The 19556-nt window shown below is 38.8% G+C and overlaps 1 protein-coding gene across 3 annotated transcripts in view; it reads left to right on the forward strand.

Moving 5' to 3' along the window:
• The window catches only part of ITGB6 (integrin, beta 6), an 85812-nt gene that overhangs the window by 56445 nt on the left and 9811 nt on the right, over positions 1–19556 (forward strand). For all 3 annotated transcript variants that reach the window (XM_011947116.1, XM_011947115.1, XM_011947117.1), the window contains 5 exons: positions 1125–1259; positions 1472–1889; positions 9041–9263; positions 11760–11857; positions 16946–17065. In XM_011947116.1, the coding sequence (XP_011802506.1) occupies positions 1125–1259; positions 1472–1889; positions 9041–9263; positions 11760–11857; positions 16946–17065 (994 nt within the window). The remainder of the gene's footprint in view (positions 1–1124; positions 1260–1471; positions 1890–9040; positions 9264–11759; positions 11858–16945; positions 17066–19556) is intronic.

Consider the following 19556-nt stretch of genomic DNA (forward strand, 5'->3'; position numbering starts at 1 on the left):
GAAGCTGAATATGCTTTTAAAATGCCAACAAGAAAATAGATATGTGGACTTAAAACTTTTGGATTAACTGAAGTATAAATTTATTTATAGTATTTTAAAATTGGTTTTATTCTGTTTTTCTATTTTTCATAATTTGGTTTGCTTCACCTACAATACAGACTTTTGTTTTATAAGTGAACAAGGAATAAAGAAAGTAAGATAATAAACTTCTTGAGGGCAGAAAGCTTTCTTATAGTATTCCCCAGACCTAACTCTACACTAAATGTGCAATAGGTACTAAATACATTCCAATATTGATTTTAAGGCACACTTTCTCCCCACATTTTAACATTTCTAAAATTGAGCTCCATCTTACAACTGATGGTGAGTTACAATCACCATTGTGGTGCCAGGCAGCAGTCATGATGTAGTTTTCATGGACAATTGTGATTGTACTCACTTCAATTAGTTAAAGGCATTGTTGCTACTTAAGTATTAAGTTTAATTGCTGTTTTAACATATCTTTAAAAGTGTGTACTATGATTCGATATTGAAATGAAAAGTTTATCATGTATGCAGAAATGTACCAAAACAGAGCAGCAGGGTATAAATTTGATATCAATGAAGCAAATATTCATTGGTGGAGGAATGACTTCAATTCTGGATTCTTTGCAAAGCAACAAACAGCTGGTTTATGGGAGCTAAGAAATCATGATACACATAAAGGAAGCTGTTGTTAAATTTTGTTACTGAGATATAAGCAAAAGAATTGCCTTTTATATGCCAATCTGCGCAACTCAGGACAGGAGAATTTGCCGAATCCTTCAGAATGGATAAAATAATTTTCAAAGCAATGGTAGATGGATAGGACTGATTCATATGTTGTGCAGAACCATCTTGAGGTATTTTGTCATAGTTTAATGTCATAAGATAATGGTGTATCTTATAATTGTTGGCACCTTAGATTTGATAATATATAAAATGTATATATGATTGCTCACTTTCTTGCTTTTGGTTGGTAATTCCTTTTGACACCCAATTTAGTTTTACTCATTTGTAGTTCAATGAACATGATTCACAGTTTCTTCTTCTGGCTATATTTTTGGGGTTGTGACTTCACTGAACTCTTTATATTGTAACTAAAGGAACTGCGGTCTGAGGTGGAACTGGAAGTGTTAGGAGACACTGAAGGACTCAACTTGTCATTTACAGCCATCTGTAACAACGGTACATTCTTCCAACACCAAAAGAAATGCTCTCACATGAAAGTGGGAGACACAGTAAGTAGCTGGCCAATAGATCATCTGAATAAATACCTGGATGGGTCAGAAATTAGCTGAGCTCACTGAAGTTGGATTTCTTTCAAGAATTTTAAAAGCAATTTTCAAAGATTTTCTAGTAAATGCTTTTGGCAAAGCTGATTTCCGTGAAGCCTTGTTTCACCTCATGCATTTTGGTGGATGGAGGGAGATAATTAGTTTTTCTTTTCCAGGCTTCCTTCAACGTGACTGTGAATATCCCAAACTGTGAGAGAAGAAGCAGGCACATTATCATAAAGCCTGTGGGGCTGGGGGACGCCCTGGAATTACTTGTCAGTCCAGAATGCAACTGCGACTGTCAGAAAGAAGTGGAAGTGAACAGCTCCAAATGTCACCATGGGAACGGCTCCTTCCAGTGTGGGGTGTGTGCCTGCCACCCTGGCCACATGGGGCCTCACTGTGAGTGTGGCGAGGACATGCTGAGCACAGATTCCTGCAAGGAGGCCCCAGATCATCCCTCCTGCAGTGGAAGGGGTGACTGCTACTGTGGGCAGTGTATCTGCCACTTGTCTCCCTATGGAAACATTTATGGGCCTTATTGCCAGTGTGACAATTTTTCCTGCGTGAGACACAAAGGGCTGCTCTGTGGAGGTAGGCTATGTCGAAATTCATCTTACCCTGTGTCTGCTCAAGTATCAGCAAGGGGGTTGGCATCCTCTGCACCTTGCACAGTTTCCTGGGCATAGTAGGTGCTCAATAAATATTTGCTGATCAGCCTTAGACCACAGGTAACTGAATCTTCTCTTGTAGGTTTTCTGGGTCTAACATTCACTTGGGGTGAGATTTCTGCCAACTGAGCTTATGTCTATTTTGTTTCCCTAAGCGTAGATGAAAGATTAAAGTTCCTTCTCTCTGGCTGTCACCCGGACTCTACACAAGTGCCTGTAATAGGAACTCCACTGCCTTCCAGGTTTTTCTGGACCAAGCTGCTGTGTCTGACTGACCTTTTAAATGTATATGACTTTGGAAAAGTGAAAACTAGATAAACTGCTAAATGAGCATGCTACCAAGGATAAAGAGCACAAAAATATATTAAATGTGCTTTCAGGGCCTTCACTCATTCCACAAATATTTATTAAACACCTACTATGTGACACATACTGGGCATAAGAAAGATGAGTAAGTGCATATGTGAAAAGGCTGCAGGAAGGACAAGGATGGAAAATTACTTGGAATATCTTGAGAAATTTGAGAAAAATTTAAAACAGAAATATGCATGTTTTAATATCCTATGTAGATGTAAAATCACTATAGTTTAAGGATATATTGCATATGACTGTTGTAAAATCATTCTTTTATATATATACACATATATGTGTGTAATCTATTCAGAAAAGAATTACAAATATGTTAATATACTCTTTTTTTTTTTTTTTTGAGACGGAATCTGCTCTGTCGCCCAGGCTGGAGTGCAGTGGCCGGATCTCAGCTCACTGCAAGCTCTGCCCCCCGGGTTTACACCATTCTCCTGCCTCAGCCTCCCGAGTAGCTGGGACTACAGGTGCCCACCACCTCGCCCGGCTAGTTTTTTGTATTTTTTAGTAGAGACGGGGTTTCACCGTGTTAGCCAGGATGGTCTCAATCTCCTGACCTCGTGATCCGCCCATCTCGGCCTCCCAAAGTGCTGGGATTACAGGTTTGAGCCACCGCGCCCAGCCTAATATACTCTTAAACAATATAAATTTGTCTTATAGATTGAAATATTAACTGAATGCTGAATTTAAGCTTCAGTGTCTCTGTTCTTCACACTATGTAAGCAGACAGCTATTCAAATCAGAAAGCCATTATCTTTACAGAAAACTAAGCAAGTTATGTTTTTAAAAGACAGTGTTAGGAACATATGAAAAAGACTAATTTGGGGGGGAAAAAGACCTGAAAGAAAGAAGCATCAAAGAATTCCAAGCTTTCTGAAAACCATTTGATACCCTTAGAAGTGTACCTACCTTTCATTTCTTTGCTGCTGCTATTGCACCCAATAAGTTCTTCTGAGAATATATGCCTTTTTCCCTCCAGAGAGTGAAAAATTTATGGTCTGTTCTGATCGAGACACATTTCCCTCCCTTTTCATCCAAAGGTTGATTTCCTGGTTTAATAGGTATGTTTCCAAACCCACATCAGCCCTCTTTTCACATGATGCAGATGGGGCACAATCTGAAGGTGACAAGAAGCCAGCCAAAGGCCATCACCACATCACAGAGAGGATATATTGGGCAGAATCCCATATTGCATGTCTAATAGAAATCTTGTAATAAAATGCATGTTCAAAACACTTGAAATTACCTTTCAAAAAGCCCTAAGTGTAATCTAACAAAATATAATAGGGATACTAACACGACCTATATTTCACCCTTTAAATCTTGGATCAAAGAGATCTAAGGCAGTATAAAATTCTGAACTGTGTTTAGCAACAGAGCTTTCCTTGATGGTCTTTCACTTTATTTTGTACCATGCATGAGGAACAGAAATAAACTAAAAAAGAGTTGACTTGATCTGTGGATTGTAGCTAGGAAGGTCTGACAACAGTGCCTCTCTTTGAGTCAGATACAGTGATTGCTACAGAAATTCTATTTAGAAAATACGATTTATTTAGCTAGATTCAGAAAACTTCACCAATGCCAATTTCCTTCAGCCATTCCTGTTTCTCTATTTTTAGTAACATCACAAAGGATGTTGCTCTATAATTAGTAACTTTTCTTTCAAAAGGTATAATGAAAGTAAATGCAATTATAACAAATGGTTAACAAATGGTTATGGAGTACCTACTATGTGGCTGGCATTGTGCTTAGTGCAGGGACAAAAATTGTGCCTGGCATTGGAATAGACACTCTACTGCTGCTGTAGTTTTATTTGCAACTGAGGATCAAACATGCTACAGCTCACAACTTGTGTGGATCTCCAGTTTATAACTAATATACTCAGCAATGTGCCACTTTTCTGAAGAGCTATTATCGAAATGTTCTTTTTCATACAGCTTCTTTCATCCATCTGTAAGCACTCAAAGATACAGGACTCCATTGATTTTTTTCCTTGCCCAAATTCCATTAGTCTCCTATATTTTGATTCTAAGAGATGGAAACTAACAGGCAAATGGCATTAGAGAAACACTTGCTGCCATTATGCACTTACAGTTACTGTCAATGGCATTCCAGAAAGATCCATCCCTCTGAAATACCATGGCAATTTTTTCTTGATCTTTGGTTATCATTTTGTTCCTCCATGAAACCAATATGAAAGTTTTGTTGTTGTTGTTGTTGTTGCTGCTGTTGTTGTTGTTGTATGAACCAGTACTCTAGATAATTGGTTGTTTGAGGATATCAATTAGCAACTTTGGAAACCAGGTCAGTGGCTCTGGAAGGGCAGCAGAGAGGAGGGCTTCTAAATTCTGAAAGGAGCTCCATGTTTTTGCCATGATGGTCCTTTTCTACTGCTCCAGGAAGGATTTTCTAAATTTCTGCCAAGTACTTCCTACATGCAATGATGTACTTGAGCATTCTCAAAGTATTTGGAAATGCATCTTTTATTTAATATTTGTAAATCACGTTAATTTTCCAGAATCAACTGTAATATGGAATTTCTTCCTGTTATAAAAGTAAGTTTCCCCTTTTGTTGAGGAAGAAACAAAAAGATACTGTAGTTTAGAAGATCATTTACAGGTAAAAATGAAATTGATGCCTTTGGCCCAAATCATTTAATTATTCTTTGCTTTGAATTAATTATGTCAACTATAAATTGCATAGGTTATGAAATGCAGTTTAAATATATCTTAATATCATGAATCCAGGTAAATTTCAACTCATCTTTGATTAGACAAGGCATGCAAACACACACTTTAAAATGGTGTGAAAGTGATATAAATTTAGTATGTTGCTCGACTTACAGTGATGTTATGTCTGGATAAACCCATTATTTTACATTTTACAATGAGTTTATACAGACATAATCCTGTCATAAGTTCAGAAGCATCTATACATACATGTGTGTATGTGTATATAGAGAGAGTATATAGAGAATATATAAAGAGAATATATATGTATATACACATTCGTCATCCACCACATAATGATGATTTTGTCAACAACACAGCACATATACAATCGTTGTCCCATAATTTTATAATACTGTATTTTTACTGTACCTTTTCTATGTGTAGATACACAAATGCTCACCATGGTGTTGCAATTGCCCCCAGTATCCAGTACAGTAACATATTGTATAGGTTTATAGCCTAGGAGCAATAGGCTATACCATATAACCTAGGTGTGCAGTAGGTTTACCATCTAAGTTTGTGTAAGTATACTCTATGATGTTTACACAATGATGAAATCACCTAATGATGCATTTCTCATTACATATTCCCATTGTTAAGACACACATGACTGTGTGTGTGTGTATGCACACATATACATATATATACACACACGTATATATACATATATGCACACACATACCTAGAGAAATCAGAATCCAACTTCAACATCTTTGTGGCTATCATCTTTGTTTAGTGATTTTTGACCAAAGAATTAAGCCCAGGACTCTCCTGCTCCAAGTTCCTTAGAGCCCAGTCATCAAGATAGAATAGTAAGCCACTTGCTAGACCAAAGTTTACAAGAGAAAGTCCACAATTCTTCCTCCTGCAGTGAACTTGGCAGTGTCTCCTACAAGTAGAATCCTGTTTCACTTGTGATTTTTTTTCTACATCCACTTTGTTTTCAGTAAAAGTATAGGAATTTTAATATTGATAGATAATTTTGTTTACAAATTCTTCCTACTGGATAGTTTTCAGAAATAATGCCAGTAACTAACACTTGTACAGTGGTTATTTATGGGTCAGGTGCCGTTCTAAACACTGTTATATACTGTCTTAGGTAATCCTAAATTTTGCTGGAAGAGCAAAACTTATGAGGCAAAATGCCTAATGCACATTTCTTTCTTTCTTTCTTTCTTTCTTTTTTTTTTTTTTCAAGAAAAGTATCATTTACGAGAGTTTGCAAATAAATGTTATTTGTTTGGAACATCCAACACCTATGTTAGTGTCTTACGCATGGTAGGCACCCAGAATAATATTATGGAAATAACACACAAGTCCATTATTTTAAACACTTTTAAAATCATTTCTGAAGTATTTCATGCATCATTAAGTGGCCATATCCAAAGGGGCTCTTTAGGATTAGATGGGTTACTTGTCTACAGCAAAAGTGTCCAGGTACCTCCCTCTTTAACAGTCTCTGCCCCACGCCTCTGCAATATCACTTCTGTTCCCTTCCTACCTCTTGGTGACTTCTGTAGGGATCCTTTTTTTCTGATCACATTTTAAGTCCTGAAGCTCTCCAGAGTTTTTCTCACTCTGCCTACTTGCCCTAGATGACCTGATCCACGAAAACTTCAACTACCACCTTTCCCTAATGTATCCCAAACTCCAAACTTCAGGCCCATATTCAACCTCCTGCTGGGATGTCCCACAGGCCCCTTGAGCTCCTCAGGGCCAAAAGCGAACTCATCATCTTCCCCACCCAAAGCTGCTTCTCCTCCTCTGCTTCAATAATTAGGTTCTACTCTGTGCCAGGTATTGGTGATACGGCAGTGACCATGAGCTAGCTTCCACTCCAGTTCAGTGAAAAGCCACACCATCCATCTAGCTGCTCAGTCTAGTCACCTGGGGAGAATTCCATCCCTCTGTCTCTTCCCTCAACCCTCCGCCTGGCACCAATCGCACCTACACCCTGAGCATTCCATGCCCGAATATATATTCTTTCCTCGCTGCTCCCATGGGCACTGCCTTGGTTCATGGTCTCATATCTTCTTGCCTCTACTCCTGATTTTTCTGTCTGTAGCTTGACCTGTCTACTGATGCTAAAAAATGTCTAGACAAAACTTTCAGGGTAGAAGCTCTTCCTTTAGCCAATAAGGCTTTTCATGGTCTGACTTCTGACTTTTTGTTGTCCTTTCCATTTCCCCACCTGCCACACTCCATATGCACCTTTGGCTCTATCCATAGGAAAGTTCTGTGGGTGTTAAGCAGGTCGAATGATCCCACATGCATTCCTGAAATGCATAGAACCTTTTTTTTTGTATTGTCTACCTGTATCTTTCAAATTCAGGTCAAGCATCACTTCCTTTGGAACCCTCAAATCTCCAGTCTAATTTGGAAACTATTCCCCTATGTATATTTATTAGTAGTAGTATTCATTAGCCTGCCTCCTACACTAAATTATAAGTTCGATGACCTTGTCTTATTTAATTTTATAATCCTCATACCTAATACAATCTTTGGCACATAGTATATGCTCAATTAAAGTGTGTTAAGTAGTGAATTTTTTGAGCACTCAGTGTATGCCTATGGTATTTCTAACTGGTGAATGCAAAATTAGGAGATATATACATTATCTCATCCAGTCACAAGCATTGAAAGTAGACTTTATTCCATCTGTTTTATAGATGAAGCGCTCATGGTCACACAACTTGAGTGATATAGAGGGGTGGGCTTTAATCCAGGTCTGTCTTGCATCATTATCCTATGGCATCTTAACTAAAAGCAAAAAATAAAAATAAATAAATAAATATGCATAGAGACACATATTCACATCAAATATCTTTTACATGCTTTCTGGATTACCTCATTTGGTCTGATTACAAATTCTATTTCATGTAATATGTGGATGAAAAGAGTCAAACTATAAAATATTTGAAGAGATTTATTCTGAGCCAAATATGAGTGACCACGGCCCATGACACAGCTACAGGAGATCCTAAGGACCTGTGCCTGAGGTGGTCAGGGCACAGCTTGGTTTTATGCATTTTAGGGAGACATAAGACATCAATCAATACATGTAAGATGTACATTGATTCTGTTCAGAAAGGTGGGACAACTCAAAGGGGATGGGCAGGGCTTTCAGGTCATAGTGGTTGGTGATTGGCTGAAAGAGTTTATCTAAAGACCTAGAATCAATAGAAGGGAGTACCTGGGTTAAGATAAGGGGTTGTGGAGAACAGGGTTCGTATTATGCAGATGAAGCGTCCAGGTAGCAGGCTTCAGAGAGAACAGATTGCAAACGTTTCCTAGAAGACTTAATAAAGGTTCCAGATTCTTAGTTAATTCTCTCTTGGATCAGGAAGAAGATCTGGAAAGAAAAGGGGATTCTCTGTAGAATGTAGATGTTCCCCACAAGAGAACTTGGTCAAGCCATTTCAAAATATGTCAAATAAATATATTTTGGGGTAAACTATTTTGATTACTTTCAGGACCTGCTATCTATTATGTTGGTATCTTATTGCTACAAAAAGTCTACTTTGTCAGTCTTAAGGTTTCTGTTTTTTTGTTAATGCTGGTCAGTTGTGCCTGAATTCCAAAGGGAGGAGGGTATAATAAGGCATGTCGGACCACCCACTCTCATCACGGCCTGGACTAGTGTTTCAGGTTTATTTTAGAATGCCGTTGGCTGAGAGGAGGGGTCCATTCAATTGGCTGAGGGGCTTATGTTTTTATTTATGGTTTACAACCATAAAGTAAGCAAGTGGATCTTCAGTTAGCAAGACCAGATCTAAGTATGCACAATTAGCAAGACACATTTGATAGAATGTATTTACACTCATACTGCACCCCTCCAACACACACACTTTTTTTCTCATTTTTATCTTGTCTTTCGATGATGGTGCTTAAAGTCAAGGAGAAAAGATGCCCCTCACCCCCTCAAATCTGCAAGTGTTTTTGGGCTGTGAGAAGCATAGAGCATTTTGTTTTACAGACAATGGCGACTGTGACTGTGGTGAGTGTGTATGCAGGAGCGGCTGGACTGGCGAGTACTGCAACTGCACCACCAGCACGGACTCCTGCATCTCTGAAGACGGAGTTCTCTGCAGCGGGCGCGGGGACTGCGTTTGTGGCAAGTGTGTTTGCGCAAACCCGGGAGCCTCAGGACCAACCTGTGAACGATGTCCTACCTGTGGTGACCCCTGTAACTCTAAACGGTAATGTCTCTGCTTTCCTCCATTCCTTTTGTGGATAGGTTTATAGTGATCAAATTTACAATGGCATTTTGTAAACTCAGACCTCAGATTGTATTTGCTGGTTTGGTCTCCAAACATCCATCAAAACACACACAAACCCACAGGGCCTCTGTGATCTTCAGCCTGGAACATCAGTCTCTAGCTTACCTCTTTCTCAGTCCTGATTATCCAGAATCACGATGTCACATTTCTGCTAGAGAGCAGCGTGGGGAAACCGAGCTGATGTCCCACACTGATAACATCAGATCACCTCTCCATTACAATAGCAGCCACACAGAAGGAATGCCCTGGAGGTAGACGGATGACACCCACATGCAGTCAGTAGCTTTTCAGGGGAAACAGACAAGCTTCTTTCTTATCTGGAAGTTTATAGCCTGACCTTACTGATTCATTCCTATCTATAGACTGACAGAGGCAAAGAGGCAGAAAGATGATCTTAGCTTTCAATTCTCTCCTGCTTCTTTACCACCCATGCTCTTTGGCACCTTTCTTTGGTTGCCGTTATACACAGCTATTGTGTATTGTGTTTTCTTTTATACCACATGCACAATAACAACAACAAAACCTCACAATTTCTTAATGAAATTGGGGCCACATTTGTAGGTCAAGTGAAGCGAGCCTCCAAAATGGCTATTATGATATTGCAGTGGATAATGTGTTATGCAGCAAATATGCTTCAGCATTTCAGATTTTCATGAACTCTGATGCCCAAAATGTGACATTTGCATTTCTGACATAAACAGAGTGAGAAAAGCAATTTTTCACTCAGTGGTTACTCACCATTCAGGTGTCAAAACTTCTCTGCCACTGTCACTGGCAAACTAAGATAAGACGCATGCCAGGAGAAGCATGAGGACATGATTAGGATGATTTGAATAGGATCTAATGTAAAATGTCCCTTCAAGATGCTTCTTTATTACTTTTCTGTTTCATCTTCTCTATAAACATGATTCAATCTTAAATCTGAATTACAAGATAGGAAATTAATAATAAAAGCCGTTTGAATTTGGGGAATCAGGTAGAGTGACCTCCTTGGGATTTCTGTTAGTTTTGAGATGAGTCCATTTTTCCATTTATTCATGCATGTATTCATTTATCAAGTAGATATTAAGTGCCTACTATATGCCAAGAATCGTGTTACGTCATGGGCAATGCAACGATGACTGAAACAGCTAGAGCCCCTGCCTTCACAGGTGCTGGGAGTCTAGTGGAAAAGATAGACATCTTTTAAAGTGATTGCAATGCTATCTAGGCTGACAGTTTTAATAGCGGAAATAGAGAGTGCTATGGAACTCTGCAGCAGGGGATAAGGCTACCAGACTAGCTAGTGCAGCCATCAGTGAGATGCACAAAGATGAAGAGATTTTAAGAGCTTCCACAATCACCAGACCCCTTCAAAGCCACTCCAAATAAATATACAATCTAGATAAATCCAATGTATTTGCAATGCTAAGGCAACTTCACAGTAAAACCTTCCCCACTGCCTAATAGGTTGCCCTTTCTGTGGAAAAATCCTGAGGCTTCCACTGTGAGGGAACTGATTGGTCTAAGGTTTAGTGAAGGTTTGCCTAAGGACGTGCAGTTTCAGCTGAGATTTGCTGAGTTATGGGTGCGGGTTGGGTGTTTCAAGCACTTAGCGGAGCATACATTTCCATGGCCAGAGGAGAGGGAGACAGCAGGTGTGTCCACAGTAAGAAAACTTTTGCGGTTTTTGAATTACTACAACAAGCACAATCTATTTGTAAAGTGATTTTCAGCACAAGATTAATTCAGGGTCTAAATTTTACTTTGCTCTATAGATGTCTTTAGAGTAGCTTAATTCTTGGCTGATGTTCTTGGAAATGTACTTTTCTATAAATCGTGATCTTTTATTTAAAAGCCTGTATTAATGAGGATCCAGGCTGTAATCCACAGCTTTTGAGATCCAGGCTCTAATCCACACTTTCATTAAGACTTAGACTTATTCAAAAGAGTTACAGAAAAGTGAATTGTGAAAATTATCATATAAGACATATACAAAGTCCACTAATCATTCTTGGAATTCTGGTTAAGGTATAGACCATTTCTGTTAAGAAATTCAAAACTTCTCCTAGTCTCTAATCGTATTTTAGGAACATAAGCTCTCTGTAGGAAAAAGTAAAATGAAAACAGCTAAATCAATTTATTTTCTTTGATTGTTTGTTTACTTAACCAATCAGGAACAATCATTACAGGTAAATGAAAATGGTAGCTATTATCAAGACTCTTTCAGAGAACACTGATTACTGAGTGGAACTCAGAATAATTCAGTGTTCACTTGGGCATTACCCAACTATCTTTTTGAAAATAACAAAAGATAATGACATCTATGAGATACCCCTATAGCACAAACTGCAACAACAGCAGTAAAGCAATATTCAAGCTGCAAATCTATTTTCCACCAGCATGAACTGATACACTGTTGGATACTGTCCACAGGAGCTGCATTGAGTGCCACCTGTCAGCAGCTGGCCAAGCCCGAGAAGAATGTGTGGACAAGTGCAAACTAGCTGGTGCGACCATCAGTGAAGAAGAAGGTTCTGCTTGTCTTAAATTGTTTTTTATTTCCTTAGTAGTTCTTGAGAGGCATAGTTCTTGACCCTCTGTGAATTGAGGGCTATTTAGTAGCTTGACCTTATTTGTACCAGAGCATTAGCTCACTGACATTCATTTTTTAAGAGTAAATGCATCCTATAAGACTAGAAACTTGATGGCTCAGGCCACAAGCATTTCAAAGTTGTGGCTGTTCTATTTGCCTTCAGCTCTGTTGCCAAGTTCACCTCTGCTTAGCAAATTCAACTGTAGAGAATTCCAGAATGTTATATTTTTCAAACTAGAAAGGGAGAAAAATTGAAGAAATGGCTAAATGTTAGCCCCCAAACTTGAATTCACCCTTTTCATCCAATTGCTTTATTTCAAGATAAGATAAAACCAACTGTAAATCAGTGTTCCAGATGGTGGCTCCCAAGTACTGGGTGGTTTCTGGTTAGTGGCCGTTTTTCCTCCCCTCCATATACTTTTATTTCCAACCTTCCAAAAATGGGCATTACAATGACCATCCTCAATTCTCTGTTGCCTCACCCCCAAAATACAAGAAGGACCTAATCTCTTTCACTGCTAAGCAAACTTCTCTTGCTTTCATCTGTCATTTTAAATTTAATTACTTAGAATCAGAGTCTAGTGGCAAGGTTTCACCTCAAATATTTAAATAGCTTGTTTTTTAACTGGCAATACCTTTTAAACAATAATTTGTGGAGTTTAAAACAAAGATGATGACTGACTCTTCCAACAGAAACAACCTGGGAGAATTTAATTTTGTATCATCCTGAACTCGCTGCATTATCATGCGGCTCAGGGTAGAATTGCTACTCTGCACACGTTAGAGATGTGACCAAGATGTGGCTCAGGTGAAGTGAAATAATCAAGCTAATAATGTACGACCCTCCAGGATATGTCTCTTGAATAGATGGAATTAGAATATGGAAATTAATCCATTTCCAGCATGGAATGAGTTAATGAACTTTATATTGTTTTGAAGATTACTTACATTGTCTCAAAATTGAGAGTTCTGACTATGCACAATTGGATTACCCTATATGGAGGGTCATGATATGTGCTCAATTGGATTACCCTATATGGAGGGTCATGATATGTGCTCATAAAACCCCTCACCAATGCTTTTCTTGTGACCAAAGATAAACATGCCAAATAGCAGTAAATTGGACAAGATGGTGTGCGCCTTACACTACTACCAAAGGCGAGATACATGAAAACACTGAGCAGGCAGCCTCTGTGGACTTCCCACATTAGTACCTGGTGCAAAGTCCTAGCATCACCTTCTGGGCTCATTTCACAGCAAGCACTGGGGATATTTACCAAGTGTTTCTGAGAAATGCGTAAAAATTGCAGAAAATGCTCTGCAAATTGCTAAGCCTCAATTCACTAGCAACATGGGAAATCTAATGTGTTGAGGAAAAAAGGAGTAAACCTTACATACATGTAAATCATACTGGCAAGAACAAGGTACTTACTATATTTAAGTACACAGGTTTTTTCCAGTAGATTATCATAAATGCTGAGATTGAAGAGGAAGACTAGGGCTCCAGTGGTATTTAAAATATTTACTTTAGCCTTTTTGTATATTTGACTAAATTATTTCAAAATAGGGAGATACAACTATTTCTAACTCAACAATTGAAAATAAAAATTGGATTACTAATACCATTTAAAGCACTAATCTGGATGAATTTGAGAGAAAAAATGTTTTAAATTCAGACTATGTGTTTAAAAGCCGCTTTTCTAATGAGCCTTTTTATAAGCTTTATTTCAAGTTACTCACCCAGTTATGTTACTGATCATACTACCTTGAAATGATCGCATCATATTTGTCTTTTAACAACCTACCCTTCCCCCAACTAGGGGAATTTTATTTTAATAACCCTGGCCAGGTCAAGTAAGCCTCTCTCTAGACTTCAGTGCAGCTATTTGAAAGAAAATAGGAGTAAAATAAAATTCGCATAACTATATATAATCTGTACGAATTGTCCTCAATTGTGCTGTGGGTGGGCACATCAAAAGAGATGTTATTAACCTTATTCATCCCATTTTACTGAGAGTCTGTTTTTTTGTTTGTTTTTTGGGGACAACGCCACACTCTCTCTCCCTGGCTTGAGCGTAGTGGCAAGATCAAGGCTCACTGCATTCTCAACCTTCCAGGCTCAGCCTCAAGAGTTCCTGGGACTACAGGCGCATGCCACCATACACAGCATAATTTTTTGTAGTTTTTGCAGAAATGGAGTTTTGCCATGTTGGCCAGGCTGGCCTCGAACTCCTGAGCGCAAGTCATCTTGCCCGCCTCAGGCTCCCAAAGTGCTGGGATTACAGACATGCACCACAGTGCCCAGCTTGAGAGTCATATTTTTATTTACCCTACCATACATGTACTCAGAGAATTGTTTCTCAAAGTATATTCCATGCAACCTTAGATATGAAAGCATTACATGGAAAAAGGCACTGCTGGTAATATAAATCTTAGAAATAGGAAACTGGGTTTCTTGTTTTCTTGCAGGACTTCTGAGAGTTGTTATGCATTTAAATTAAATGTGCATTGTGAATCATCAGGAATGACAAGGGGAGGAATTGCAATAAAGGATTCCCAAACTTACCTGACCATAAACCCCTTATGTTTTCCTTGGGAAGCGTTGTTGTTTGTTTGTTTTTGTTTTTGCTTTTTGAAAACTGCTAATTAATCCTAGAGCTGAGGTCTTACAACATATGGCCATCTTGACTCAGTGGTGCAGATGCTTTATATTTTTCACTCCCTCCCCCGACCTTCCCAGGCCCACCTCCTCACCCCTGTTTTCACATTTCTTCCTTCTCTGAGTATGGTTCCATGGACTGCTTGGCATCTTATTTTCATTCTATTATTCTAGAGCAGCACTGTAGACATTCACAAAGGAAGGGAAAAAAGAGAGGTCCATTTTCTGTGAACAACAAAAGAAATTATGCAGCGAATTATGCAAATCTGTCGTTGCACATTTGATAATACTATTTCAATATCCAAACACTATGGAACAGGCTACATCTAGAGCCGTAACAGTCATGAAAAGGAGTGGTGAAGTAATTAAAGCAAGATGGAAGTTGTGACTCAAAGATCATATTCTGCCATTCCATTAACACATAAATAACCCCAGCCAGGTCAAGTAAGCCTCTCTCTAGGCTTCAGTGCAGCCATTTGAAAGAAAAAGTTTAAAAACATGGTTAATATTACTGAAAGGAGTATGATAAGCAGTTCACATATTTCCTACCTCAGAATAAAATGTTTCATTAAATATGTTCAAGGCAAGGAGAGTGACCCTGCACTGTTCCCACAGAGAGGGGGAAAGAAGCAAGAAAACACTCCAATGAGAAAACACATAGTCCCCAAGATTTCATGAACCCTAGTTAATTGGAGTGGCAAGTTAACAGGAGGTGTGGTAAAGGCCAAATAAAATGGCCAATGTATGAATTAAATATGCAGTACCATTTGCAATCAAACATATGAAATAATACACATCTCAACAAATCTCTTAATCAAAATCTCCTTTTTTAAAAAAAAGGAGATTAAATACTTATTAAACAACTCACTAAGTGTATAAGCTCCTGTACAACCAACCTCTCAAATCAGAGTACCCAAGGGTGGGTACCCAGAATCTATATTTTCAAAACTCCCGGGTGACTTAGATGACCATAATCATTTGGCAGTGTCTAGACTAGGATGATTTGTAATTAGATTTCTTAATATTCCCATGTAATAGATATTACTAATGGGTTCAAAAACAGTTTGTACACTTAAATCTATCATCCAAAATCTTATTTATAATGCTAAATGGCTTGCTGGTTCCTGTTTTCATAGATAATCCAAAGCATACTTCTCACAGACACTGTCGGGTTTTTCATCTCAAACAAAATGTGAAGACAGCAAACAGCAACTTAATATTTCTATCTATGGCTATGGCATTTTTCTACCAAAAACTGACTATTATTTAATTTTTGTTAGAATCAGAGAACACATTCGATTCTGCTTTATTCATGTTTTTATTGTTAAGCTAATGAGAGAGATTATAAGTCCAGTAGGAGTATGTTCAAGATTATCAAGAACAGCCCCAGTTTTAATGTTCTGATCCATTGTAGCACAACACACTAACTTTGGACCCATGTCCTAAAAGTTTAGAATAAGAGCAAAAGGACTTCTACTTACAGGTTTCTGAAAAACAGTGTTTGTAACCATCATTGAAAAGTCTCCAACTTAAAAGATAGGAGAACAGTTAAGCAAATTTGTTTGGTTTTCTTAATCAGGAGAATGCCACATAATTTTGGCATAGGTCCTGGACTACTAAAATTTCTGGTAGATAGTACTGGCATCTCTGGCCATTTTACTTTACTTTTAGTTTCTGTCATGACATTCACTTTCTGCTTCTTGAATGAGCTCAATAAGGAAGAATTCCCACTTGGAAAATATTTGAGGAAAACTGGATTTTTTTTTTTTCAAATTAAGAAAGGAGCTCTACTGAATGATAGACAAACTATCACTGTAGATTCATTTACCTTTATCCTTCTGGTCCCTGAGCTACATAATGCTTCAGTTTCAATTTCCTGATATTAATTTATGTTACTGTTACCATAATACATGGCCAGCATCTTGACTATGCCATTGTGAGAAAGGCCCCTTTAAAAGTATCAGTATCAGTTTGAACTGTGCAGAAATGTAATCTAGACATCCTTCATGCTCCCAGCAAAGAAGAACCTATAGCCCCCTCATTACCATAATCAGGGCCATTCCATTCCCAAGGCAGCTGTGGGTACCTGCCTTGAAGTACATTCAGCCTGTTGCAATCCTGCCCATATCCGTTTGATAGGTGCATTTTGTGGTCAGTCCTGATTGACCACATCTGAAACTGTTCTTCTGGAACGTGAGTAAAAACTAAAACTTCACTTCATGAGAAAAAAAAACCCTATGCCTTTCCTATTCTCATTCTGCAATATTGAAAACTCTAATTTACATATTAAAACTCAATACCACTTTGTTTTAAAAATAATCTCTTTTGGAATCTTTTTAACCTAATGAATGACTCCTTTATTTACAGATTTCTCAAAGGATGGTTCTGTTTCCTGCTCTGTGCAAGGAGAAAATGAATGTCTTATTACATTCCTGATAACTACAGATAATGAGGGGAAAAGCATCATTCACAGCATCAGTGAAAAAGGTGAGTGGTTTCCTTTCCATTGCCCATGGCAAATGACACTACACAGGAGAAGAGAAAACAACCAGAAAATAGCTCTGGGTAGCATGCCAGGAAAGACATTTCCAAATTTTTGATGAAGTTTCTTAAAGTTTCCCAAGGATTGAAAGATGCCAGTTAGAAGATTCAGTATGTTCCAGTGTCTCTTATTAAGACCAGATAAGGGTCGGACACAGTGGCTCACACCTGTAATCCCAGCACTTTGGGAGGCTGCGGTGGGCAGTTCACTTGAGGTCAGGAGTTGGAGACCAACCTGGCCAACATTATGAAACCCAGTCTCTACTAAGATTACAAAAATTAGCTGGGCGTGGTGGTCTGCACCTATAATCCCAGCTACTTGGGAGGCTGAGGCAGAAGAACTGCTTGAGCCCGGGAGGTGTAGGTTGCAGTGAGCCAAGATCGCGCCACTGCACAGAGTGAGACTCTGCCTAAAAATAAAACAGCTAAGATGATTTGGAGTTGCAGCAGTCATCATCCTCCTGAAAGCTGACTGATGAATTATTGAAAGGTAAGTGAATTAAATGAAATGTAAGCAAAAGGTCTATCTTTAGGAAATGGTAACAGAGAGGAGTGTGTCCATTTTTTTTAAGAGTGTGAATCAGGCAAACCTTGGTTCAAATCCTTCTCCATTATTTAATAGCTGAGTGACATTCTGGAAGACACCTGAGTCTCTGAGTCTCTATTTCCTCATCTGTAAAATGGAACAGATAATAGTACTTTTTCTAAGTGTTGACTCAAGGATTAAGTGGAATAATGCACATATAATAGTGGCAATACCTAACTCACAGTAATGGGTCATCAAATGATAATGCTGAATCAGAAAAGACATTAAGCAGCAAATGAGGAAGGATGTCATCTAAAAGGATGTCAAGGTGTCCATTGCTCCTGTGGATTTTCATCCACACCAACTCATAGAGTCAGTTTTGGACTTGGGAAAACTTTACACATTTTGAATTCAGTGAAGGGGAGAGAGAAGTTTATATTTAGTAGAGAAGAAAGTAGGTGAGAAGGTATTCATACTTTGATTGAGAGGGATTCAAATGTTAGTGAATGTTAGTTCTCCCTTGGAGAACTTGTTAAAAATGCCTATATCCTGAGTCAACACCATCTGATGTGTGGCCCAGGGCTCTGCATTTTAACAACTACCCTGGCAAGCCTGATACAAATGGTCCCAAGATCTCCCTGTGAGCGACAGCCCTAACACAGACTGCATTCTCATTTACTCACAGGTAAATACGAGGCACTCACAGGTGCCTCATATTTTCTGTCTTTAATCAGTGACGTGTTCCTCCCTAAACCATTCCTGCAGATATGACAGCTACATTAAATCAGACCTCATCAGACCTTGTTTGCAACCTCCTCCTCCCCACAAAAGCTTGGAGCCTAAGTTCTGCCCCAGACAACAGCAACAGGGCCAGGCCATAAGGCAGATAGGTGTGTTTTGTTGTACGTGCTTCCTTATTGATATGCTGATAAAATATTAGGTCCTGAACTTGAAACCAAAAGTATCAAATTGGCGTCACTTTAGAACATAAAAACCACAGCAATGTCAAGGGAACCAAAAAGCAGGTTCAAGACAATTATACCCCAATCAAGAAAACATGATCAGAAAAATGTCACATTGCAGTTGCTGAGGGCAAGGGAGAGATAGAGGTTGGCACAATCCAAGGAATCTGAAGATGATTGTGAACTTGGCCTTGAAGCTCAGGTATGCTGAGTGCCCCTGGAGACTTGCTCTGGAAAACTCATGTAAATCAACTCCTTTGAAATGCATACATAAAATGAGTCTTATGGCCATTCATTAGGGAAACATAAGGAGAATCCTGCCGTACAAGCAAGAATTACTTTATAATACCAAAAAAAGCCTGCCTGCTCATTATCTGTCTTATAAAATAAAATTCTCCAGCTACACTCCCAACCCTCTGTGACTGTGGCAGTGGCTTTAGCAAGTTATCTTGAAATCAAAGCCATCCCTTATCGTATTGATTCTATTGAAAAAAACAAGTTTCAAACAACACAAACAAATTTCCAGAATAAGTCCTGCTTTTAATTCAGAGACTTTTGTATCTAGTTGGTGATTTCTTTTTGGGGGGGGAAACATGCCTTGGGCTAAATGCCTCCTCATTACTGAGCTGTTGTCTGTTCTTTTATTCTTCCACACAATACGAGTGGCACTGCAACATGCCACGCTGCAGAGCACGCACAGATGCCCTGATGCTTTTTATTATGGTGTGTTATTATCCCCATGCTTTTGTAGTAGGGAAAAGTGAGGGGAAAAATTACCTCTCTGAGGCTTAACAAGAGTCACCTGACAGCTTCCAGGCTCCCTCTTCCTCAAGAAATGTCCGCATGGTTGGGTAGGCCTGGCGCTTCCGGGGCCAGCGGAGCAGAACCTGTGCCCAGAAGTCCATAGTCCCTCCTGTCTCCCGTCTCACAGCTTTCAGACTAGAAAATC

The sequence above is a fragment of the Colobus angolensis genome, unplaced genomic scaffold (genome assembly GCF_000951035.1).
Source record: "Colobus angolensis palliatus isolate OR3802 unplaced genomic scaffold, Cang.pa_1.0 Scaffold259, whole genome shotgun sequence".
NCBI classification, from domain to species: Eukaryota; Metazoa; Chordata; class Mammalia; order Primates; family Cercopithecidae; genus Colobus; species Colobus angolensis.